Source organism: Epinephelus lanceolatus, chromosome 16, assembly GCF_041903045.1.
Source record: "Epinephelus lanceolatus isolate andai-2023 chromosome 16, ASM4190304v1, whole genome shotgun sequence".
Classification (NCBI taxonomy): Eukaryota; Metazoa; Chordata; class Actinopteri; order Perciformes; family Serranidae; genus Epinephelus; species Epinephelus lanceolatus.
In genome coordinates, this window is record NC_135749.1 from 33,694,137 (window position 1) to 33,721,508 (window position 27,372).

The window sequence follows — 27,372 nt, forward strand, 5'->3', positions numbered from 1 at the left end:
GATCCCAAATATTCATTCATTCATTCATTGCTCGCAACAACAAACTTAGATCAATAAATAAATAAATATAAAACTTTCACCTATCAAACTATCCCAGCATCTGGGATTCACTGATAGTCATGATCATTTTGGCACAGTGTGAAGCAATCAGCCTAAATGCTGTAAATATATAAACACTGCAGTGACACGTAGTTGTTATCATGACTCACCCTCACGTTGATCAGCAGGCTCATTTCTCATTTCATCAACTCCCACAAGGTGCCTTGCACTGACCATTTATGGTTGGATGCTGGCATGTAGAGGGTGGGATATGAGGCAGAGCCATGTGCAGACAATTAGCACATGGGAGAAGTTTTCCTTGAAGGTTTTTTCCTGGAAAGCCCTTTCTGACAGAAATCTATTCATTTGAACCAAAATCACGACTCTATTCTCAACCTTAACCAAGAGATCCCTTTCTGGTAGAAAGCCCTCAATGACAGTTTCTCCCAACTGCGAAAATTTCCAAGCTCATCTGGGATTTATAAAAGGAAATTTTACACTGTCAGGCCTATGCACGGTTTTATAAATGAGAATATTTTTTGGCACACCATTTTCTGCTTTTGTTTGTGCATACACTTTTAGCATGGATCCTATGCACTGTTTCATAAATGAGACCCCACGTATGTTGGAGACATTTCCTCCAGAAAACTGTTACAAAGAGTATCACAGCTCTTCAGGACAGTCCACAGACTGATTACAGCACTACTGTGGGGCAAATTCACAGACAGTGACATCTGGTGGCTTTAATTGGATATTGGACTGGACTATTGCAATGGAGTCTTGTCCAGGCTTCCCAACAAGGTGCTGAACAGGCTCCAGTATGTGCACAACTCAGCTGCCGGGGTTCTCACCCATACCTAGCCCGAGCATCAGATCACCCTCACCCTTTTCCAACTTCACTGGCTTCAGGTCAAATCTTGCATCCACTACAAACTCCTGCTTACCTACATATCCCTTCACAGTCTTACCCGAGTATCTGTTTGACCTCCTCCACCCCTAAACCCTGTCCTAGATGTTACGGTCTTTGAATCTGGGTCTGCTCTCAACCTCCTAACCCAGCAAAGATCCACAAAGCTCCATCTCTCGACATTTACAAAAAACTGCTGAAGAGGCTTGTGGCCTCTAGCTCACTCATCACCAAAAAACATTGCTAACATTATTTCCGTTCTTGTTTTTTTGTGATTTATTCATTTTGTGTTTTCTTACCCCATAAAGCAGCCTTGGGTACCCTGAAAGGCACTACATATATCCATAATAGGTTATTAATATTATTATTAAAGTTCAGTACTACAGCAACAATGGCAGCAATATGATGTGCCACCAATTTATTAATCATTATATTTTACATAAAAAACAAACAAAAAAACAAATTCTTCTCCTATGGTGACATCACATCAGATCATAGTTCACTTGGATCCATTTATGGAACCGGAGAGAGCCAAACACACTACAGCTTAGCAACACAACAAGAAAACATCTTCACCTCTTTGACACGTCAGAAAAACACAAGTTACTTTGTCACAGGTGAAGAGTGGCCGACCGACTTAACTCATCTATTAACTTTACCTATAAACTAGTATTGGCTGAATGAAGCCTCATGAAGCTTTTTCTTTATTTCCTGAGCCCCCTAGATGGTGCTCTTGGTTTAAAGAGAGGGGCTCAAAGAATGGCAATTCAGTGTGATTTAAACCTTTTGTTGAACAAAAAGCGCCATCTATTGGGCTGAGAAAATAAAGAAAATTATTCATGAGTCTTCATTCGGCCATCACTATAAAACAGTTTTGAGCATGAGAAGCAGTTTTTGCTCACAGTAAAATAACTTATATTTACATTATAGACAATAATATAGCTATGTGATTATGCAAATTAAATAAATATATAAATAAACACAATTTACGGTAAGTCACATTTCATTGTTTCTTTTCACACCTCAGCCATGTTTGAAGTTGTCAGAAGCATCTTTGACAGAGCTACTGGCAAGCTGTTAGAATTCTAGTGGTCATGCTAAGCTAAGCTTGTCTGGGAGCTTCCTCTGCTCAGAGTTGACACTGATATCAATCTTCTCATCCAACTCTTTTAAGAACACTGAATGCTCACATAATATTCATATTACTGCAGCTATAGTCAAAGATGAGTATGTGGACTCCAGACAAACTTTTGGGGACTTTATTGAAAAGCAAAACATCAGCACTAAAAGAGAGCAATATATTTGATTTTCACATTCATTTATGGTTATCAGTACACAGGAAAATGTGCCAAAGCCTGTATGGATTCCTATAGAAGCCCAGTAATCATGTTAAATGATGTCTGACCTATCAATAGGTCCTGGGTTAGCTGTGGTGTTATAAATCTGCTGAGCCCTCTGACAAGTGACACCATTCTCTTACCCCCACCTAAATATTCCACAGTAATCAAAAACATTAATTTAGCATGCATAGACAGAGGAAACAGGAAATAAATGAGAAAAAAAGGTTTCTGAAAAAAAAAAAACAGAAATTTGTAAAACAGACTTCAACCACTTCATTCTGATTGCAGGAAGCAATCTTTCAGTCTTGTAAAGTTCTGTAAAGTTATAAAGTGACACATATCATAGTGTTTACTCTTTTTGTCCATCAGGTTTCTGGATTAAGTTCCTCAGTAAACTCAGAGCTGTCAGGAGCTGTGTGGTCAGAAACAAACTGTTAGTGTGAAACTGTGTGATTTCCACTCACCCTGCTCTGAACTTTTATAAACAGTAAATACAAGAAACATTCTTGAAAAGTTTATCTGCACAATAAATGTGAAACCTGTTTTAATCTGCAGCATTAAGTGTGAATCAGATCAGTAGAAAAAAATAAAATTAAGTTTTACTTACGAGATGGGGGAAGTTTGGCTGAAATCAAAACAAAAGACAAATCATTTCAGTTGCAGTTGGAAATGCCAGAATATTTTTTGTCACCTTATCCCCAATGAGTATGACCTCTCCTGCTCACTGCCACTGAAAAATCAATTAATCCACTCTTCTGTTCAGTCTTTATTGTGCTATCTCTGCCAGGCATAAACCTAGAGGGGATCATGCATTTGGTCGTGTGTCTATCTGTCTGTCCAGAGAACTCACAAACTACTGAACCCATCAGCCTAATATTTTGTGTGCACATTTCTGCCTGTATACTGAAGGACCTCTCATAGCTGTAGTGATTCACAGTTGTTGGAAAACTTGTATTATTGACTGTTTCATACCATCACTGACAGCTGACTCCTCAATCCTCTTAACCAGCTGGTTATTGGACACAAGTTTTCCAGAAATCAGCTCAGCTAAGGCAGCACTCACACTAAAAACGGGTATCTGCATATGTATGCAGAATCTGTAGTCTGTTTGTAGTTTGGGTGGTATTGGCTGATCATGTTTGAGTGGCAGGTAAACAGTCCATGTGGAGAGGCAGAACACATTAGCTGAAATGCAACTTAGGAGCCCATCAGCTATCGTCCAACAACCTAGCTTTATGTAAGCTTTATTGAAAATGTTTCTGCAATCATATTCTGATATCTGTTTAGAGAGACTGGTTGCAATGATCCACACACAGAAGAGGAAGTCATGGCCCTGATACCTACTTGCTACATCTGAACTCTCGAAATATTGGCCATTGTCTGTCAGACTGATACTGATCGGTTCCAAGATTACATTCAGACCAAACGAGGTGTTGTGGTGATGAACCACATGGTTGTGTGGCAGTGTGGGAGTTTCACTTAAATGATCAAATAGTGGAAGTGGTGGATGGAGACTATATAAAGCCAATCTAACCATTTCAGCGGCTGAGTTGATTTAACTAAGTGTGTTATTCATTCATTCATTCATCTTTTAACCGCTTCATCCTCTTGAGGGTCGCGGGGGAGCCTATCCCAGCTGACATTGGGCGAGAGGCAGGGTACACCCTGGACAGGTCGCCAGACTATCACAGGGCTGACACATAGAGACAAACAACCATTCACGCTCACATTCACACCTACGGACAATTTAGAGTTATCAATTAACCTAGTCCCCAATCTGCATGTCTTTGGACTGTGGGAGGAAGCCAGAGTGCCCGGAGAGAACCCACGCTGACACAGGGAGAACATGCAAACTCCGCACAGAAGGGCTCCCACGCCCGGGATCGAACCGGCAACCCTCTTGCTGTGAGGCGAGAGTGCTAACCACCACACCACCGTGCCGCCCCTAAGTGTGTTAATGTTGGCTTAAAAGATCTGTAGAATTCCTGTTGATTATCATCACTGTAGCATCTTGACTGCCACAAAAAGACACTTGAGTGCTCTTTCCATTTTTCTCTCTCACCTGTCTTCTTTTTGTAAATGACAAATCCAGTGGCAGCGATGAGAGCAAGAACAATCACTGCAGCAGTGATGGGGACGGTCATGTCACTGGGCTTCTCTGTTGAACAACAACAACAACAACAAAACTTACGATCAGTACAGATAAAGCATGGGGGTATTCCATCAAGCAGGCTAAAAGCAAATCCAGGCTTAAATGGCCAAGTCTGGCTAATGTTAGCCAGAGTTCTGTTCCATCAAAGTGGCTAAGATTAGCCTCACATCAGTAACCATGGAAACCATGGTTCTGGCTAAGCCTGATACATCAAGATAAACTCTGGTTTCCGTTCCATCAACCTGAGCCACAACTCTGTTCCAACAAGGTGGTTAACCTGAATCCCAGCCTAGTAACCATGGTAACTTGTGCTGCCGGGCAATCCTGGTCTGTAGCAGGATTAAGGTGAGGATTTGCTCCATCTATGATGAAAATATGTCAATAGACAAGAACAGACACCGAAAAGACAGTTCTGCCAGTGCTTTTACACAACACTGCAGGACTCGTTGCAGAAAAAAATATAATTTATTGCACTGTGACGTACGTTTTGAGCTGTGTGTTCTTCGTCTGACGAAGAGCACACAGTGCACACGGTGCACACGGTGCAATAAATTATATTTTTTTTCTGCAATGAGTCCTGCAGTGTTGCGAGTCATTCACCCTTGTTTCATCCACGACTATCAACTCAGCACCTGCCCTCCCACGGTGAGATGTGCGTGCTTTTGGCATGATTTTTAGTGCTTTTACACACTCAGAACTGTCATGTTGATAAAATCATATGTAGAACGTAAAATATATAACATAATTAATCAAAAAAACATTAACTATTATAAAACAAATTTAAATGTGATAAAAATAAGATAATAAAAAAACCACTTACAACAATAAAGCCAAAATCAAACTAATAAAAACAAAACTATAATAAAATGAAACTGAGGCATTAAAAAAATATTTTATACACCAAACCACATGAATATGTGATTGCCCTCCCATCCCCACCCCACTCTGTTTCCAATTGGCTAGTAAATTCACAGCCAATTAAGGTCAACTGACAACGCCCATATAAGGAGTGCATCCAAGAGAACGAGAGGGACACACTCTAGGAAAGGAAATTAGGAAATAATGGCATGCCCCTTCACTGAGGATCCTGCTGATGAGGAGGCCCACATTGTCCAGAGGGCTCTCCAATCACCACCAGCCCGAAGGGTCTTCCAGGACAGGACCAGCCCATTGATACAGACAGACTCCTATCTGTGGGAGAGGTACCGGTTCAGCAGGCAAAGCATAGTGTATCTATGCAGTTTGCTGGAACCACACATTGTAAAGGTCACACGCTGCAGCCAGTCTCTGACCACTGTGCAGTCAGTCTGTATTGCACTGAGGTTTTTTGCTAGCGGTACATTCCTGTATAGTGTTGATGATGCTGAGAGGCTAAGCAAGGCAACTGTTTGCAGAGAGGTAAAAAGGGTGTATTTTCTATTCATTTTGATTATTTCTAGCATCACCATACATCATGCATAGGGCTTGATTTGTTCACATTAACATATGGTTATCTTTTATATTCATGAATTAACCATGACACAAAGCAACCACATTAAAATGGGACACACACCATTGTGGTATGTCTGTTCATCATCCTATAGCACATTCCATACATTTAAGGGGATTTTCCTTATTTTGATATAATAAGGGATAGAGCTTACAATTGACTCCCAAATGATGAGAAATAGATAATTGATTCACTATCACCTGCATTCACTTAATAGTTTTCCTCATCTCCACTGAATTGATGAATTTGCTAAATGTCATTTTCTACAATCAACAGATAAATGTAATGTGATTATTTCCTATTAACTGATCATTTCAGAAATGTCATAATCTACAATCAATTATGTGATAAATGCGATGACTCAAACAGTTTGATTAAATGCATCTTCTGAAATGTACATAGGAATCAGTAGATAAATGTGATAAATAGTCTGTCACTAATATTAATTTACACATTTGGTGAATTTCATTAGGCATACTTGAATTGTTAGATTTAATAGCTGTAATATCTACATATATTTTGTCCCTTTGATGTGGGATTTATATAACATGATATTATGCTGAAATGCTGAATTTTCTTTGTCACTTATGCATTTAGCCTGTCAGCAATATTCTGCCACGCCACCTCCCTTTCTTTATTAATCTGCAGTATTGCCTTTTTTCGTAATCATGTCCTTATAGTCCTCATACACTTTCATAAGGAACGTTTGCTCCGCCACAGAAAAAGCCTCCGCTCGCTCCTTTCCTTTGCTTTTTGACATTCTGCAACATTTTCGGCACTCAACTAGTTTGGGCTTTTTATTTTCGGCATGAGTTGAGACTTAACAGGTGAGGCTTGAATTAGCGTCAGTTGAAGCCAGCTGATTTCACGTGATGGAACGGGTTGGCGCTAGATTGGGAGTTGGCGTTTAGTCAAACTTCAAGATTACACCTTAGTCTGGATATTCTTAGCTACGTTGATGGAATAGCCCCCAGGTCAGAACAGAGGCACATCCATCCATCCAGTGTTTCATTCATACTTACATTTGGATTTGTTGCTGTGAACTAAGACTGAATTAGAGTCCAGTTAATACAGGATAATTGTCTGTTATCTTAAAAGTGTGTGTCTGTAAAAATATATGGAAACCCTCATGTGCTAGACTTAAAAGCCGACACTGTGGAAAATTATGTAAAACTTGAATTAGCACCTCACGATGGTAAACCTTAGCGAATCAGTCAAGTTGCAGTTACAGTATACAGTCATGTCTGTCCAGACTCATGTGTAATCATGACAGTAGACGATGCTTCAAATATGGATGTTGCTGCAAAGAAGCTTTAAATTATAAAACATAAGCTGATCTTTGACTCTTTCGGATATTATGTTATGATGACATTATTTTACACACATAATTTGGTGAAAATCAGCGTATGTCCATGAGAATGGGACAGACGCAAAGTCAAAGTGACCTTGACCTTTGACCATCAAAATCTAGCCAGGTCATTGTTGAGTCAAAGAAGATGTTTGTGCCATTACCTCCACTGCTGGCTTAAAGGCGAGACAACTCTGTCACCCCATTCCTCCATTATACCTTTTATACAAAACAGTTAGGCAGCATAATGGTGTAAAATTCCTGCCTTAAAAAGGCAGTGTAAAAGGAGCTATAGACATGCAGTCCCTTTCAGCACCCTCTGATCTCACTCTTACCCATGTTGGTCCTGATCACTGCTTTGTCCAGTGTGGTGACGATGTGGTCCTTCACACCAGAGAGATGAAGCACACAGTCGTACCTCCTCCAGTCTTCAGGTGGGACTGATGAAAGGATCAGGTCAACACTCATCTGGAAGGATCCATCGTGGTTGGGGAGGATCTCTCCGAGCTCCACGCCCTCATGAATCTCCTCTCCATCTTTCCTCCAGAACATCATGGCTCTGTCAGGGTAGAAACCTGTAGCGTGGCAGCTGACTGGAGAGGAGGGAGACTTCTGGAGGAGAGACACTGAGGGAAGGTCTGCACAGAGAGAAGCAAGTGAAGACATATGTGCACAGTAAATCTGGATGCTTTTTCATACCAGTGGTAGATAATTGTTGCTGGTTAATCTAAAAGTGATCTCAATCAACAACAGAAGGTGTGAAAATTCTCCCTGGCAAAATAAATGAATAAATAAGTATTCAACAACAATCCAACATCCGCCTGTTTTTGCGGATTACAGCAAAGCAGTTTATAGCAATGTTCAATGAAACAGCAATATGTCTATTCTGAAACTCTGTGAACTTACTTAACTCATGCTAACTGTGCACTAACTATCACAGTCTCAGCTTTGATGGACAGAAATGTCAGAGCACTTTAACATGTCAGTCAAGTTAATGTCAGACAGTTTGGAGAGAAAATACAACAGCAGTTCATTCTGAGCAGGTTGTATGAACATTGTTATGTTAATGAAACTACATCAGGTCATGTGATTCTACCTTTTCTCTGCAGAGAGCTCTTTCCCATGGCCACATAAGTCTTCAGCCACTCAGGACAAACATGAGTTAAGAAGTTTTCATGGTCTATTAGTCTGACTTTGTCAGCATTCCATCTCAGTTTGGTGACGACAGCCTGTGGTTTCGGAGCGATCCATGTCAGTGTCTTCAGGTCCAATGATATGAAGTCTTCTCCATCATAACCATACTGCATAAAACCATTCCTCTCTCCAGTTTCATCATCCCACTCACAGCCACTCACCCTCTGGAAAATGTGGATATCTGAGAAACAGAGACTGTCATTAACAGTGATGTACAGATGATACCTCCAGTGGAAAGATGATCTTAAACATATTGTACATTATGTGATGCTCTGCTATCCTTCCAGTCTTGTGGTATGTTTTTGATTCAAGAGCAGATCATCAGTGCACTTTTTCTTTACGTGAGTAATGAACACAATTTCTATTTAACATTTTAAAAGTTACAATTGTAACTGTAAATTTTAAAATGACATAGTTTTTCTGATGTTAAATGTGTTCCCCAATCAATCAATAAATCAATATGTTCACTGTTTTCCATGGAGACGTGAGAACAATGAAGTGATCTTTTCAAATTCAATGTGACCGACCAGTTTGGTGGTGGGTCAGTGATGGTCTGGGAAGGCATATCCTTGGAGGGTCGCACTGACCTCCACGTCATAGCCAACGGTACCCTGACTGCTGTTAGGTACCGGGATGAAATCCTCAGAGCAATTGTCAGACTTTATGCTGGTGCAGTGGGCCCTGGGTTCCTAATGGTGCAGGGCAATGCCTGGCTTCATGTGGTCAGACTGTGTAGGCAGTTCCTGGATGATGAAGGCATTGATGCCATTGACTGGCCCTCTCGTTCCCCTGACATAAATCCAATGGAGCACCTATGGGACTTTATGTATCGGTGCATCTGATGCCACCAACTACTGCTACAGACTGTCCAGGAGCTCACTGATGCCCTGATCCACGTCTGGGAGGAAGTGCCCCGGGACACTGTCCACCAACTCATCAGGAACATCCCCAGACATTATCAGGAGCCCTCGCATGCCTGTATGAACAACTCAGACTGAGTCACATTATGAGTTGCTCTCCTAAAATTCACTGAAGTTGGATCAGCCTATGATTTCAGTTTTTTACTTTGATTTTCAATGTGATTTTGAATCCATCCCTCAGTGGGTTGATGATTTTGGTTTCCACTGACCGTTGTTACATCATTTTGTTCTCAACAAATTAAACAATGTACATGAGTAAAGATTTTCAACTTGAATCATTTGTTCATCAAGATCTGATGTGTGATTTAGGTGTTCCCTTAATTTTAATAAGCAGTGTAGCTTCTGTTCAGGTCTTTACAGTGCGTTTATAACATGAATCATAAGCTAAACTTTAAATAACATTTAATTTACTTTTCTTCACAGAAATGAATGAAATGCTGAGATAAAGGCCTACTGTATATTTAAAAGAAACGTTTTCTTACACCCCTTTAGATCAAGAAGGCCTTGTGACTCCTGTGAAGTTTTGCCCTCCCTTAATGAGGGCCCCGACCCCAAGGTTGAGAACAAGTGCTCTACAAAGTGCACTTTTCTGGTTTGACTATTGATGTTTTGAATTTTATTATCATACAGTGGGAATGAGTGAGGGTCACTTTACTTTACAGCTAAGACACTGAGCACTTTAACAGTAAGAGTGAAATACAAGCTGTACCTCCACTTTGGTTGAAGCGCTGCTTCAAGCTGTCCATCTTGGCTTTGAAGATATGTGGCAGGATCTGAAAACACTCTTCAGTGTACCACTCCAACTGCTGTGGATTGTTTTCTAATGCTGTTTTCACCCACTTTTGTTTTGGTTCTATTATCTTTTTATTAGAGTCGCAGTTACCCAGCAGAAGGTCATCAACCGTTACAGCACCCACAAGCTGTGGGAAGTTTGGGACTCCAGAAGATGCAGTGAGGAAAAACTTCAGGGAGTGTTTTACTGCAGGACAAATGAGGAACATTCAGTTTAAATTCACACATTATCGTCACCTTCATCATAAATATGATATATTCAGTGTGATCCATTTTAAACTTACAGTCTTATGAAATTCTAAAGTACTTTGATAGTGAAAGTGAAACTAAACAAGTGTGTCCTGGCGCTACGCAGGAACAAAATACAGAGCCCAGTGGAAAGTGAAGCAAATATTCACAGTGTGATCTCACCTGATGATGACACGTGACACAAGAGAAGCAGCAAAAGTAGATTTTTCATCTTGTTTTGATGAAGAAGTGACCGAGCTGGTCACCTGGTCAGGTGTTTGTTTCTGCTTTTTCCTGCACTGTGAGGAGGGAGTGTCTCTGTTCTGATGCAACTAAAATAGGGACTGTATGAAACTTATTGAGGCGAGGAGGGGGGATAAATCTCCTGCTTCTACTGAAATAACATAAAGCCAAATGAGAAACAAAACTCAGTAGAAGTGACAGAAAAACAATGCACAGACTGTAGAGATGCAAATTTACCTGAATGATCAAAGTCAACAAGGAAATAGGCAGGTTTTCTTTTAAACTGAAAAGAAATAATGGTATGTATGAATAGTTGTTTTAATATGCGTTATTACTAAAATGATCTGCCATCATTTTGTAAACAAAAACGATGACAAAAAACATTTGCCAACATCCTTATTTCATGACAAAGATGATACGTTGAGCTAAAATAATGTATAATGTATGTGTTATTTTCACTGACGAAACAAGACGGGACTAATTCTTAGCTACTGGACATTCAAAATGAGAGAAGAGAAAAAAAGTGATAAATTATTTTATGAACTGTATTAGAAAAATGTTTAAAACAAGGAAGCCGAGTCATGCTTGAAATAATTTTCTGATCTGTATGAGTGGAATGAGATCAGAGCACCTTAAGAGGGTAACCTCCAGTAAACAGTCAGCACCAGGATGTTTTGCTAACCTGCAAAACACTCACACCAGAGCAGTGTCAGCCGTTAGCACGAGATGTGAGCTGCATTTCCTCAGTAAATAAGCAGCATGTGTGTCTGACTGTGGAGGGTGGAGTTGTTGAATAGATAATTGGAGTTTGTTGTATTGTATGCAGTGTTGGCTATTAACAACTAGCTCTGGTTGTTAACTGCTGAAGTGCAGCAGAGTGAGCAACCGTCAGCTGCCAGACTCAACCTCATCTCACAGAAATACGTGAAATGACCACGTCCACTTAACACCGCATTCCGGGGTGGCAGCACGTAATGGGTTGAAATTACGTGCTGCCACCACGAAAACAATGCCAATGTAAAGTCAATTAGGATCCTCTCCCATGGTGGACACACGGATTCCCTGATTCAATCACGTCACGTCAACCTCGTTTTCCTCAATGATATCTTTAACATTCCTGTACACACACAAAAACGTGGAAGTGTCCTTGATAACTCAACAATATGACAGGTTAATGTCAAGGCCATAAAATAAAATAAATGTATTTTGCCAGCTTTTGATAGCGTGGGGCTTTAAGAGCATTGTGCTGTGGGTGGATGGGGCGCATTCCACTACTGTTTTGTAGCTGTTGTCTGCCGTCTGTGGGCTTCATTCCATTTCAGATTGCCGTCCGTCCACCGTATCCGAATCCAAATGCCAGTAATAAATAAATAAAGAAGAAGAAAAAAATAAGGCTGAGCACGGAAGAACCAAAGAGGAAACACCATCACATGGAGCCGTCCGCATCAGGGGGCGGCAACCCGCTCCCCCTCCACTCCACCAGGGGAGAGTGGACCCCAAGGCAGCGCCACAGAACTAGAGTTGTACCGATACCAGTATCGTAAATGCCTCCAATACTGCCTAAAATGCGGTATCGGGTATTGGCGAGTACAGCCCATGACCTGTCCGATAGGCTACCACATAATGCCTCACGTCATTATGTAGCGTTCACACCAGGCGCAAGTGAAGCGAATTACTCGCATGTAACGCGCTGCGCGTAACACCCGAGTTTGGACGCTGGACCATTTTGTTAATTCGCGTTATCGTGTCATTCGCGCGAGTAGCGGGGAAGCCGGCTGTGCTAACTGGAGCTAAGCTAGTGCTAACGTTCATAGTACAACCATTCTGCAAACTAATTAAAGACACATATTTACAGAACTTACCAAGTAGACCAGTCTCCTCGGCAACTTTCACCCAAGCCTGCTCCTTTTTGTTGCGGTCTCTGTAGAGTAGACACGTAGTGTCATATAGCTCCGGGTAGCCACTGATGACTATGGCTGAGATAACCACCATCGCTGCTTTGTACCTGCTCTGGAAGTCCCAGATGCGTCGGAGGGCCAAACGCCATCGTTTCTGGGTTCACCCTATCCTGCAGAAGCGCATCCAGCTCGGCGAGTTTCACCACCTCCTCCAGGAACTCCGTCTGGATGATAGCCGCTTTCAGCGGTACTTTAGTCTGACTGGGGCCCAGTTTGAGGACCTGTTGGCGAGGGTTGGCGCCAGGATCTCCTGGCAGGACACCAACTACAGGAGCTCCATTTCAGCTGCGGAGCGTCTGTCCATCTGTCTCCGATGAGTAGCAGTTTATTGTTGTGTCAACAACTTGACGTTGTTGACACATGCCAGTGACGTTGGGAGAATCTCAATATTGATTGGCTTTCGCGGCACAGCGTCACGCGAGTTCGCCTCAAAAGTTCAATATTTTCAACTCGAGCAATGAGGCGATGGACGCGAATTTCGCGTGTAGCGCACTGCGCTAGACGCCTCTATCGCGTCCATCGCGTCGCGCTAGACGCATCCATCGCGCCACCCGGCACGAATTCGTGTCTAATTGCGTCTTTGCATTGACTTTGTATGTAATCTTGACGCGCGAATTTGCGAATTCGCATTTGGTGTGAACGCAGCTTTACACATACGCATGCTACAGGCAAACAAAACGGAAACGGAACGGAGTTTAAAAAGCATACTGTAGCCTTTAAAATATCTTTTTTACCAAATTGTGTGGCTGCACTTTAACCTGTGTCTTGATCTGTGTCAACACTGGATAATAATAATTAAAAAAAAGTTTTATGGCATTCATTCTACTATTATGTATTTATTTCTTAATATTTTACACAGAGTTTTAGGAGTTGAGACATACAACAATTCATATCCCATACATTTTTATTTTACACGCTGGTATCAGATCGGTACTTGGTATCGGCAGATACCTAAGGTTCAGGGAAATACCTAAGGTTCAGGGATCGGAATCAGTATCGGGAAGGAAAAAGTGGTATAGGTACATCTCTACACAGAACCAGCGGCCACCCCCCCCGGTGCAGAAGCTTCCACTCCACTGAGGAAACACTGGAGTTAAGAACTAAACTATGATAAATGACATAAAATATAAAAATGTAGGCCTAACATAAAATAAATTTGTTGTTAAATAAATTAAAACATATAACCTACAGTAGATAAAAGTAGAACATGCTAACAATAATAGGCTAAATAGTATCTAAGCAATAATGAAGTGTCTAAACAATAATAAATTGTATCTAAGTTATCTATTTACTCTGTAAATAGATTTTAAAATTTCAGTATAATTTTAATATAATTTTTGCTTATTTCATTATTGTTATTATTGGTTTTACTTTTTAGTAGTATTGTATTGTCTGAGGATGACTTATTTTAGTAATTATCTACAGTAAAAAAGATAAAAACAAGCAAAGAAACTAACAAAATTCATTTTATACACTGGGCCTTCAAAGTGCTCTCTGAAACTACACCTGGCATGGCTTGTGTCCAAAAAATGAAAAAATCAAAACCTTGTCATAGAGCTAAACCAAATACATCATTGGAAAGGTCTCAACCTGGAGATTAACATATGTCAGTATGATGATTCTACATGGCTCCTGCTTTCAGCCATTGACCTTTGAACCTTGACTTCAGTGCATGTTTGAGGGCTTATAACTCAGCAACGAAAGGGGGTACAGACATGGGACCAACTGTTATAGAGAGCTCTTGACCTCAGCTATCATGTGAGTGTAGTCAACAACTGAGGGTGCTGTCAGATATGGATAAAATATGGATAAAATTAATTTTCACCCATTTAGAAATTAGATATTTAAAATCTGATTTCACAAATGTGTTTACCATCCCCTTAAAGTCCACAGTGTACTCTCAATTCAGTATTTACAACTTCCAAATCTGGGAAAAACACTGATATTTTTTAAAAACTACAATTCCCTTGGACCGCGCCATGCAGTTTGATACATATCAGCAACATAGTTGTAGTTCTTCTGATTTGCAAAGTAGGGTTCTAAACAGGGTTGAAAAAAGATATATCTACTGAATATATCTAATATCTAATAAAGCCGAACTAGTAATGACACTGCACCTAGATGAACTATGGTAAGAAAAAGTAAAGATGTCGGCTAATTTTCAATATTTTAGCTAATACACTAGAAACTACTGTAAGTAGTTAATCTACTGAATATATCAAATATCTAGTACAGCCGAACTATCGTGTTATTATTATTATTATTATTGGTAGGGAATTATAACAGAGTTAAACAGCACACTTTTGTGTTTTGTGTGTATACAGGACGTTGTTGAATCAGGGACTCCATGTGTCCACCACGACAAAGGATCCTAATTGACTTTACATTGGCATTGTTTCCGTGGTTTCACGTATTTCTGTGAGATCAGGTTGATCAGTTCATCTTCTGCTTACTTAACTATTCACAGTAAACTAAATTGTGACTGGGGATGCCCAAACTTTTGCATGCCATAGAAAATTAAGTCTATATATTCCAAGACCTTTTTAGCAATACCAGTAGGCTACACACCTTAAATGATATTCCTTAAACTTGAACTGACTTGCACGCACACTGCAGATACAGAGTGTTAGTGTATAAATAGCCTACAGTTACTATCAGTACAGGACACCCAAGGAAAACATTGTAAATGCTGTTTGATATAATTTTGATAAGTCCATTTAATGTAACCAAATCTCAATGAACACATCATCTAGGCTATCTTTAGCTCATACATTTATTTAATTTCACCTGACAACCAACATACAAGTATCTGTGAACACATACAGTACAATTAATTATAGTCATACCAACAAAAATTAGAAAATAAAAATATAGTTTTTGATCTTAGCATGTATCATGACCTTACCGGCAAATGCAGCATGACAGAGGAGAAGCATCGTCATCATCTTCTTCATCTTGTTTAGAGAGGAGAAGAGCTGTGTGTCTGAGAAGAGTCTGTCGGTTTAATGTTTTCACTCAGTCAAAAGACATTTGCTGGTTGTGTTTACGTTCTCTGAATATTTTAAGTAGTTCACCTGTGAGTGACTCCCTACAGGTAACCACTAAAAAAATTCCCCTTTACACACACACAGATGTTATCAATAGCATGACAGCATATTTTCTCCACAGTTCATTCAACAGAGACTTGTTCCTTGTCCTGACTCTGTGTGGTAATTTGAGCCTCTGTTATGTGTTCATGTGTCTTTAGCAGCAGACAAGCACAGACAGACCTTTAGAAGAAGCAGGCAGTGTATCATATAACACACAAAATTTGACCCATTGGACTTGATGCAATTCACCTGTAAAGCTTTATTTATAAAGTACTTGTCAGTGAGTACAGCATGCTTTACAAAGGGCACTGTCTGCAGCACAGCAGTAGTTTCAGTGACAACTTGTTAATATTCTCCTGATAATACCAGAACTGTGGATTATAAAGGTCTGTCAAATTACACACAAACTAAAGTTGTTTCAGTTCGATTTGTACTTCTGTGTTCTGTTTTTATCTCCCTCTCTGACTCCGTCATTGTAAAAACAAAACAAAAAAACCTGCACAACCAGCTTTTATTTTGATTCACATTTCATCTTCCTTGTAGATCGTAAGACAAAACAGTTTAAGATAACACGTTTAGCAAGAAATGAGGTCAGATGTTCCTTTCTTCCTGATGACTAGAACCAATGTTTTTTTTACTGTTACAGTGATAAATAATGAAAATCTGCAGAATGTAGCTGATTTTTGATTTGTTTTTTAGTTTTGCTTGTCACGTGATAAACAATAATAATTTAAGAAATAGGTGTATGCATTTAATTATACGTATATATTTTAAATCAAGTGGGAGAACTATGGAGTTGCCACTAGACTTCTGCAGGCGCAGGTTCCCTGTGGGCCCACTGATAACACATGTTTAACACAAGGTATCTGTCACTGCAGCTGTCTTGGCCAAAGATCCCATAATAAATAGATTACTCATCACAAGAACAAACCTGCTTGCACAGGTGGAATAAAAGAAAATCAGCTGACAAAAGAACATCTTGATGAGTACAAGGGACATAATACATTATGTTTTGCATGGACTTCAGGCTATGTATGTAGATTAAACAAGTAAGTTTAATGTTTACCATGTTTTTTTCTAAGTTTCGCATGTCAGCCTGCCAGGTGATACTTCACAATAAGGGACACAACATTTTGAGTACTCACTAAGGAACAAATCAGGAATGACCATTAGTTGATAAACAACAATCTGTCCCTAGAATGTTACAAGAGCAGAAAATGTCATGTATGCCACACTCCTTGAACTGTAAAGTTTCCCGACAGAACCTGAAATGTTGTGGACATTCCATTTCAGTTAAGATGCAACACCATTTTGGCAACGAGTCAGTTAGCAGTGGCTAAAGCTAACGCCATGCTGCGCTTAACAGTGGGGCAGAGGACAGCTGTGTGAGAAGGGGGAGAGGAAACAAAGAGTGAAGAAATGGCTACAACTGGTATGCTTGCAGTGTATGACTCAAAAAATCAAACCTGGAAAGAGTATTGTGAAATAATAGTGATGTTCATGGCAGCCAATGACATTGACAACAGAGACAAGCAGAGAGCCATACTGATCAGTGCCGTCGGAGCACCAATATACAGCTTGATGTGGAACCTTCTCAGCCAAGCCAAAGACAAGACCTTCTTGGAACTGGTGAGTCTGTTAAAAAAACACTTTGATCCCAAGCCAGGCAAAACTGTGCAAAGGTAGAAGTTTGATTCCAGAAATCGAAAGGCTAATGAATCAGTAATGGAGTATGCAGCAGAATTGCATTGGCTGGCACAGGACTGTAACTATGGTGACACCTTACAGCAGATGTTGAGAGACAGGATCGTCTGTGGGATTAATGATGACCGGATTCAAAGACGGCTCCTGGCAGAAGTGGATTCGACTTTTGATTAAGCACTGTCAAATTGCTGCAGCAGTGGAGACAGTGAACAACAATGCCCAGGATCTGCAAAACCCGAGTGCAAAAGCAAAGTGCTTTAAGGTAAACAAAGGCTCACATGAGGCTGGAGAGTTCAAGGGAGCTACAAAGGAGTGTTACCGTTGCAAAGTACATCTCACAGCATCTGAATGTGTCATGCATGTGGAAAAGTGGGGCACATTGCCAGAGCATGTTGTAAGAAGACAATGCAAAACAAAGGGAATACATAATGAGCTAATGTTAAGAGTAAAAAGGGGCGGAGCTCAAACTACCGTTCCCACAAAGTGCAAGAGAAGCAGGAGGACAGTAACATTGATCGTTCAGAAGAAGGCACATTAACACTGAAGTGCATGAAGTGCAAACTGGGTCACATGCGTGAAGTGCTTCTGAGAAAAATAGACCCATATACTGTGAGTATGAAAATGAATGGGAAAAGCTCCTCAGGTGAGGCCAGTCAGGATTAAGCTGGAGACTTATACAGGAGACCCTGGTTAGGTGATTGGTGCAGCTCTTGTCAGAGTCAAATACAAGCAGCAAAGTGCTAAGCTGCCCATTGTTGTGGTCAAAGGGGATGGCCCTGCCTTACTGGGGCAAGGCTGGCGAGTTGCCATGGTCCAGAATTCATGTGGACTATGCAGGCCCCCTCCAAGGAGAAATGTTCTTACTGATAGTGGATGCGCACTCAAAGTGGATGGACAAATATCCCATAAAGACATCCACATCACAGGATAGAGAAGCTACCTCAGAGTTTCAGTGTTTTTGGCCTACCAAAAATGTTAGTGTCTGACAACGGTACCTGTTGCACAAGTGCAGAGTTTGAGTCATTTATGAAGAAAAATGGCATTCATCATGTGAGGTCGGCACCGTTCCACCCATCCTCTTATGGGTTGGTGGAGAGGGCGATCCAAACCTTCAAGAAGGGAATGAAAAAGATGAAAGGAAAGACTTTGTCAACCAGACTGTCTAGGTTTCTGTTCAGTTATCACATCACCTGCAGAGCTGATGATGTCACAGAGACTCAGATCTGTTCTGGATTTTGTTGTGCTTGATGCTAAAATGCAGCAGAAACAGAATCAGAATCAGAATCTCTTTATTGTCATTGTACAAGTACAATTAAATTGAGGTAGCAGCTCGCAGATTCAGTGCAATAAAGGTATAAATTAAAAACAAGGCAGCAAAACAACAGCTATAGAAATATGATAAAAGAAACTATAAATAAGAAATATCACTAAAGGAATATTACACAGACAGCATAATATTGCACAGATGGCTGTATATTGCACATTATTACACGGCTCTATTAAATGCTGTATTCTGATTGGTCAGTTGCGGCATTCAGCGGTCTGATATTACTGTGTAATGACCGCTGCTAGTAGCAACGGTCATTACACAGTTGCTATGTAGCCCAGCGTTGCTGGGGACGCTGCCCTGACAACAGTTACTTTTTTATCGGGCTAACGTAGCCGTTACCGCTTCAAAATAATAATTTACAAAATACAAAGATGGACTATTTTCATGATGTAAGTTTTAATATATTTGGTGAGCATGAAAATCTTGAGACATGGTTACTGGCTGAAGATGAGAAGAATGCCGGAGAAGAGGGATGCTCAGAGGCGCATGGAAAAGAGAGGAGACACAAGATTGTGGATGACAGGGAGGTTGATCGCATCGAAGAAGAAAGACATGAACTAAACACCAAACGGAGCACTTTATGGGGCTTGAAGGTATTTAATGACTGGTTGAATGAGAAGAAAATGACAACAGATTTAGACAGTTATGGGTCAGAAGAGCTAAACCAAGTGCTGTGATCCTTTTATCCATCGGTGCAAAACTCCAACGGTCAAACCTACTCCGTTGCCAGTTATATCTCACTCAGGGGTGCTATTTGTCGGCACTTCTCAAAGTTTGACATTATGAACAGTGCTGCCTTCAAATCTAGCAATGGGGTATTTAAATCAGTAATAAAAAAAACTCCGCAAAAACGGGAAGGACATGAGTCACCACCAACCCCGATCTCAGCTACAGATATGCAGCTGCTCAGATGCTCAGAGGTGCTGTCTCCGTACACAGCTGTCGGGTTGGTCCGAAAAGTGTGGTTTGATGTGCAGCTGCATTTGGCAAGACGAGGGAGAGAGGGCAACAGAGACTTGAAAAGAGACTTTTGTTTTTTCTCGTGAACCCATGGGACACAATTTCTTTGGGCAGGTGTTACCTCAGATCAGCATGGCAGCCGGACTTTCTCAACGATACACCAATCACAGCCTGAGAAGCACCGCTGTCCAGCTTCTCTCTCAGGCTGGCCTTGAGAGTCGTCAGATCATGTCTGTAACTGGGCACAGATGTGAAAGCAGCCTCAAGAGCTACTGGGCTCCGTCCACCTCGGATCGGGCAAATTGGAGCAGGATCCTGTCCTCAGGAAACAGTAGGTCTAGTGGATCGCTTTGATAAAGTCATAGTAGCCTAATAATAGCTTCTTACGACTAGTAGTCTAATGCTGTGTTCCCACCAAACGCGAATTCGCAAATTTGCGCGTCAAGATTACATACAAAGTCAATGCAAAGACGCGATTAGACGCGAAATCACGCCGGGCGGCGTGATGGACGCGTCTAGCGCGACGCGATGAATGCGATGGACGCGATAGAGGTGTCTAGCGCGTGACGCTGTGCCGCGAAAGCAAATCAGCGTTGAGATTCTCCCAACGTCACTGCCGTGTGTTGACATAGCAATAAACTGCTACTCACCGGAGACAGATGGACAGGCGCTCCGCAGCTGAAATGGAGCGGCTGTAGTTGGTGTCCTGCCGGGAGATCCTGGCGCCAACCCTCGCCAACAGGTCCTCAAACTGGGCCCCAGTCAGCCTGAAGTACCGCTGAAAGCGGCTATCATCCAGACGGAGTTCCTGGAGGAGGCGGTGAAACTCGCCGAGCTGGATGGGCTTCTGCAGGATAGGGTGAACCCAAAAACGATGGCGTTTGGCCCTCCGACATATTTGGGACTTCCAGAGCAGGTAAACAACAAAGCAGCGATGGTGGTTATCAGGGGCCTGTATCACAAAGCGAGATCAACCTTTCCTGGGTTACCCAGACCTATCCTGGGTTGAGTAACCCTAACAATGGCAATCAGGATAATCGGTATCACGACGCTGGATATCAACTCGGTAACTCAACCCAGTGTTGCTTTATCAAGAGCTGTGAACGCGCACGCAGCGGACCAATCACAATCATGAGAGAAGCGCAGCGTCACTGAGCGTCACTGAGCGTCCTCACAGAGCGCCGTATGTGAGGGAGAAGTATTTCTCGTGAGGATCAGAGATTAATTCTACTAAAATATGAGGAGAAGAAAAGCAACATTACAGAAAAGGCCAACACCGTGGCAGCTGCAGGAGGAGGAAACATGCGTGGCAACGCATAACGGGATGAATAATGTTTTTTTAGTTTAGATTAGTTTATTTGCACATAATGTTAAAAACAGACAGTATAAAATTTACAAGATTAAAAAAAGAAAAGTACCGGAGAGGTTAGAAGCCACTAAAAGCTTATCAAAGAAATTCTCCTGTCAAAACATCAATGAAATCACATGATAGAGAAGAAAAAAAACGAGTCAGGAAAGAAGAAACAGGAGGAGAGAGGGAAAAATCAAGATAAAACAAGGTAGCAAATAAAATTATGTGTAAGTTAAATTACTCATCACTGGTTCAAGTAGCTACAGTACCTGTACCTGTACATCTGACACTGATCACATCCTTGAATCCCATGAAATCAATGCTGTGCAGATGAATTGCGTGTATTACAATTATCGTCTAACATCATTGTGTCTGATAAATTGGTCTTCTTTGTCATAACGTTATATATGCTACAATAAAGCTTAAAGCTGATGTCACAATCAAATCATATCAACACCAAATTGATAGTCTGAATAAAATCATCCTGATATTGAGCTGTGTTAGAAATTAACAGCTGCGCAAAAATATACCTAGTCTCCCTCTTTAAAAAACAAAAAGGAAAATCCCTCAAACACCATGAAGTGTAGACATATAGGCTACTTTCCACATTTCCAGCAGCAAAGCTGTCAATTAGGCCCATTATCTTTAACAGGGATCATTTCCTCCAACAAAACAAAATGTTGGCACTAATATATTAAGTGTTCGCAAATGATCAGTTTCTTTCTTATGAAGGGGTGGGATGAAAGTTTGACTTCTTTCCACTCCTTTTTGAACAATCTTTTCATTGTCTGTTGTTGTTGCTTTCTTTTCTTTTTTAATGTTCAAAATAAACTTTCAAATCAAAATCAATCAAATGAATTAAACTTCCCGTCATGACTGGGCTGCATTTCTGTCAGCGGAGTCATTTTTTTCTGAACAGCTGATTGGCCAGTGGGTGGTGCTTTTTATAGGATTAGATTCAACCGTGAACTTACCCTGCTCCAGAGCAGGATAGCCGTTCAGAGTAAGTTACCATGGTGATCTACCCCGATAAGAACTGAACCGGCTTCGTGAGACCAAAAACCCAGGGTTAACCCTGAAGTTACTTCGCTAAGACATTAATCCTGCTTCGTGATACAGACCCCTGGTCGTCAGTGACGTCTTGACACCCCGACGTCCAGTTGTTGATGCTGAGATGGAGGAGAAACTTATCATTGCGGTGTGCCGCTACCCGGAGCTATATGATACTATGTGTCTACTCTACAGAGGCCGCAACAAAAAGGAGCAGGCTTGGGTGAAAGTCGCCGAGGAGACTGGTCTACTTGGTAAGTTCTGTAAATATGTGTCTTTTATTAGTTTGCAGAATGGTTGTACTATGAACGTTAGCACTAGCTTAGCTCCGGTTAGCACAGTCGGCTTCCCCGCTACCCGCACGAATGACGCGATAACGCAAATTAACAAAATGGTCAGGCGTCTAAACCCACTCGTTACGCGCGGCGCGTTACTCGCGTCACGCGCGTGCAATTCGCTTCACTCGCGTCCGGTGTGAACGCACAGTAACAATAAACATTTTGTTTACAGGTGTGTCACCTCCGGAGCCACAGCCGGATGACAACAGTGACTATAATTTTTAACATCCCAGCCATCCCATTTACAATGTCTAATGTCACTTTCAATGGCAGTGTCCAATTTAATATACATTATAAATAGAAATCAATCAATCAATCAATCAATCAATTTTATTTATAAAGCCCAATATCACAAATCACAATTTGCCTCACAGGGCTTTACAGCATACGACATCCCTCTGTCCTTATGACCCTCACAGCGGATAAGGAAAAACTCCCCAAAAAAACCCCTTTAACAGGGAAAAAAAACGGTAGAAACCTCAGGAAGAGCAACTGAGGCGGGATCTCTCTTCCAGGACGGACAGACGTGCAATAGATGTCGTACAGAACAGATCAGCATAATAAATTAACAGTAATCCACATGACACAATGAGACAGAGAGAGAGACAGAGAAAGAGATGCAGGTAATGACAGTAGCTTACAACAACATTATTGAAAGTAATAATATTATAGTTATAGTTCTGGCTACTGTGGTACAATATGTTGAAAGTATATATTAATATCTGGCAGTATACATGTGTGACAATAGTCATATGTGTATAATAACAGTAGAAGTATGACTAATGACTAATGATGGCAGCAGCAGCAGGAGGCATCTGGCAGGACCACGGCAGCAGCACAACCACACACGTCACGCTGTCCAGGCACCGCTGCGATATGAGTTAATCTGAGAGACAGTGGAGCACAAAGGCTCCGGAGAAGAAGCCGAGTTAGTGACATCCAGAATGGCCGAGTTAGCAAGATGCAGTAATAGAATACGAGAGAGAGAGAGAGAAGGAGAGAAGGTCCCCGGTGTATTATAGGGGGGTCCTCCGACAGACTAGGCCTAAGTCAGCCTAACTAGGGGCTGGTACAGGGCAAGCCTGAGCCAGCCCTAACTATAAGCTTTATCAAAGAGGAAAGTCTTAAGTCTAGTCTTAAATGTGGAGACGGTGTCTGCCTCCCGGACCGTAACAGGAAGATGATTCCACAGGAGAGGAGCCTGATAGCTGAAGGCTCTAGCTCCTGATCTACTTTTGGAGACTTTAGGGACCACGAGTAACCCTGCGTTCTCAGAGCGCAGTGTTCTGGTGGGATAATATGGCACTATGAGCTCACTAAGATATGATGGAGCTTGACCATTTAGAGCTTTATAAGTTAACAGTAGGATTTTAAATTCAATTCTGGATTTTACAGGGAGCCAGTGCAGAGAAGCTAAAACAGGAGAAATATGATCTTGTTTCTTAGTTCCTGTTAGTACACATGCTGCTGCATTCTGAATTAGTTGGAGAGTTTTTAAACACTTACTAGAGCTACCTGATAATAGAGAGTTACAGTAATCCAGCCTTGAGGTAACAAAAGCGTGGACCAATTTTTCTGCATCTTTTCGGGTCAGGATAGGCCTAATTTTCGCAATATTACGCAGATGAAAAAATGCAGTCCATGAGGTTTGTTTTAAATGAGAATTAAAAGACAAATCTTGATCAAATATTACTCCGAGGTTTCTTACTGTAGTGCTAGAGGCCACAGCAATGCCATCTAGAGAAACTATGTCATCAGATAAAGAGTCTCTGAGTTGTTTGGGGCCAAGAACAATAACTTCAGTTTTGTCTGAATTTAACATCAGGAAATTGGTGCTCATCCAAGTTTTTATGTCTTTAAGGCAGTTATGGAGTTTAGTTAATTGATTACTTTCTTCTGGCTTCATCGATATATACAACTGAGTATCATCCGCATAACAATGGAAATTTATAGAGTGATTTCTAATGATGTTACCTAAAGCAAGCATATATAGAGTAAATAGGATTGGTCCGAGCACAGAACCTTGCGGAACTCCAAAACAAACTTTGGTACGTAAGGATGATTCATTATGAACGTCAAAAAACTGAAAACGATCAGATAAATAAGATTTAAACCAGCTTAGTGCAGAACCTTTTAGGCCAATTAAGTGATCCAGTCTCTGCAGTAGAATTTGATGGTCAATTGTGTCAAACGCTGCACTAAGATCTAATAAAGCAAGTACAGAGACAAGTCCTTTGTCTGAAGCAATCAGAAGGTCATTTGTAATTTTAACTAGTGCTGTCTCAGTGCTATGATGCACTCTAAATCCTGACTGAAATTCCTCAAATAAATTATTATCATGGAGAAAATCACACAGCTGGTCTGCGACTACTTTCTCAAGGATCTTTGACATAAAGGGAAGATAGCCTAAGTTGTCACTGACTTTTTGTTGAAGACATATAGCCTAATCATTGAATGGTCAGTGACAGGAGAAATGATTATTGTGTTGTGAAAAATGGAAACGTACATAGCTATGATTGTAAATAATAAATGTTGAATCATAATCTTGGAAAGTTAAACATTAGCCTTTACCAGAATAAAAAAAGATCTTAACTTTAAGTCCGCTTTATAGCCTATGTGCATTGTTAAGCTATTTTCTTTTCATTTTCTCTTGATTCCCTCCTATTATAGCACAGACTCAGCCGTTGCCGGCAGTTTGTTCTTTTCCCGATTTAATTTATAAATCAATAAAAATTGTAAAATTAATCAATATTCTGTCTATTCAAATAATTAGCCGTTTAATAAGCGGGATAATGAGCCGGTGAATACTGGGGAAAAAAACTCCCTTCAGGGGAATACATTATCCCTTACGTAGAGTATTTAGTGAATATTTAAGTATTTTCAGGATTGTGCAGTGTTCAGTGCGATGACAGCTCTCGGGTAGAAGCTGTTTTTCAGTCTGTTTGTTTTTGCTTTGATGGTCCTAAAGTGCCTCCCTGAGGGCAACAGTTCAAATAGGTGGTGACCAGGGTGCGATGGGTCTCTGAGGATGCTGTGGGCTCTCCTGAGGCAGTGTGTATTGTAAATGTCCTCAAGAGATGGAAGAGGGCAGCCAATGAGCTTTTGGGCAGTGTTAATGACCCTCTGCAGTGCCTTTCTGTCTGCTGCCATGCAGCTGGAAAACCACAGCAAGATGCAGTGGCTCAGCACTGTCTCCTCAGTGCAACGGTAGAAGGACACTAACAGTTTCTGTGTTAAGGTATTCTTCCTGAGTATTCTTAGGAAATACAGTCTCTGTTGTGCCTTCTTCAGCAGTGCCGTCAGGGGCGGAAATCCCGGGGGGGACAGGGGGGACATGAGTCCCCCTTCAATAAAGCTGTACCCCCTAGAATAATTTGAGACACAATTAATAATTTTTGAACAATGCAGTAGTATTTATTGAAAGCACAATGTAAGCGGTGCTCATTATAATTGCGCAATAATGTGCTATTTAAGTCTTAAAAGATTTCGTCCCCCCCTCCCATTCCTAGTAGTGTAAAATCCCACACTCCTTCCAACGGGCGGGTCTAGCAGCTGTTAGTACTTGGCAGCAGTTGCAGCGTGTGGCTGGACCCCGCTGCCCACATCCTGCTGGGTAAGATGTACACTCACACAGATACAGTTTAACTTACACAAATTACAACACATCCCATTTACTGTTACAACAAGCCCCAGGCCCAGGCTGATAATATAAACTGTCTGCAACATTTCTCCTGCATTGTTCAAAAGCCAGAGTTTAGTGATAGTCAGAGAGGACAGGAGAGAAAGAAGAGGGAGAGGACAGGACAAGAGCAGTCAGTGACGGAGTGGCTCATAGTTAATATCTGTCTCTCCACCTGTCAGTGAGAAAAACATGACAGACGTGCAGTTTAACTGACGAGGAGCGGTCATTACACGCGACTATTACACACGGTTTTGAGGTGCACAACGGCAGATCTCAGAGCACACTGTTTATAAACCAGTTCACCAGTTTAATTGCAGGAAAGGTTTATCTCACTGCCGGTAAAAAAACGAAAAAACAAACAAAACGGTTTGCTCCTGCAGCCAGCAAGAGACGAAGGATCCATTCCACACACCTGAGCCAGATGAAAAAGAGGGAGAGAAGGAGAGATCGAGTTTCGGTCTTTGATGAATGAAGCCTTATTGTTTTGCTGCTATTAAACAATGAGAGACATGTTTTCTCCGTTTACTTAATAGCGTAAATATTCACACTACTGCACACGGGGAGACAGAGACCTGCTCTGCTCCAGACACACTCAGCACCTTGGACAGCACGGCGCACCTGACTGTTGTCGATGTGTACATGTTAATTTGATTTCAATCATTTTGTTTTAAATCTGGACATGTGCAGGTGGACTCAGCCAGTGCTAAGAAAGGTCCTATGCCTGCCTGTTGGAGAGAGAGAGAGAAGATTAAAGCGTCAAATTGCAGTAAAAGATGTTGTATAAAAGACAGGCAACAACTTTTTTGCCTTGTCCCCCCCTGGAATTATTCTCTAAAATTTTACTGTTTATTGTCCCCCCCAACTATGAAATGGGATTTTTGCCCCTGAGTGCCGTGGTGTTTGTTGTCCATGACAGGTCCTCCTTGATGTAAGCGCCCAGGAACCTGAAGTCTGAGACCATCTCCCCTCCGTCCCCATTGATGACAATAGGCTGAATGTCAGATTTCCTCCTCCTGAAGTCGACTACCAGCTCTTTGTCTTGGTGTTGAGGATGAGATTGTTCATGGAGTACCATGCTGACAGTCTTTTCACCTCCTCCCTGTATGCAGTCTCATCTCCTCCTGAGATGAGCCCCGCTATGGTGGTATCATCCACGAACTTAATGATGGCGTTGTTCAGGTGGGTGGGGGTGCAGGCCCATGACACAAACAGGAAACTGAAAAGTTTCACAGTGCTCATCACAAACTACTCTCACAGC

General features: G+C 41.4%; 1 protein-coding gene across 1 annotated transcript; it reads right to left on the reverse strand.

Annotated features, from left to right (window-relative positions):
• Positions 1-2,189: 2,189 nt before the first annotated feature.
• On the reverse strand, positions 2,190-15,620 carry LOC117263555 (major histocompatibility complex class I-related protein 1-like). Its single transcript, XM_033637056.2, has 9 exons — positions 15,516-15,620; positions 10,890-10,935; positions 10,593-10,803; positions 10,099-10,368; positions 8,372-8,650; positions 7,611-7,913; positions 4,349-4,444; positions 2,894-2,911; positions 2,190-2,698 (listed from the first exon to the last, which is right to left on the reverse strand). Exons 3-9 carry the CDS (start codon positions 10,639-10,641, stop codon positions 2,652-2,654), a joined length of 1,062 nt encoding a protein of 353 aa, XP_033492947.2. The 5' UTR covers positions 10,642-10,803; positions 10,890-10,935; positions 15,516-15,620; the 3' UTR covers positions 2,190-2,651.
• Between the last annotated feature and the right edge of the window lie 11,752 nt (positions 15,621-27,372).

What these genes read in the sequence shown, in the direction of transcription:
- LOC117263555 (XM_033637056.2), bottom strand. Translation starts at nt 10,641, where the DNA reads ATGAAAAATCTACTTTTGCTGCTTCTCTTGTGTCACGTGTCATCATCA. An exon ending in GCGCTTCAACCAAAGTGGAG is followed by an intron (nt 8,651 to 10,098) that starts GTACAGCTTGTA and finishes TCTGTTTCTCAG; the next exon opens with ATATCCACATTTTCCAGAGG. An exon ending in GAGCTCTCTGCAGAGAAAAG is followed by an intron (nt 7,914 to 8,371) that starts GTAGAATCACAT and finishes CTCTCTGTGCAG; the next exon opens with ACCTTCCCTCAGTGTCTCTC.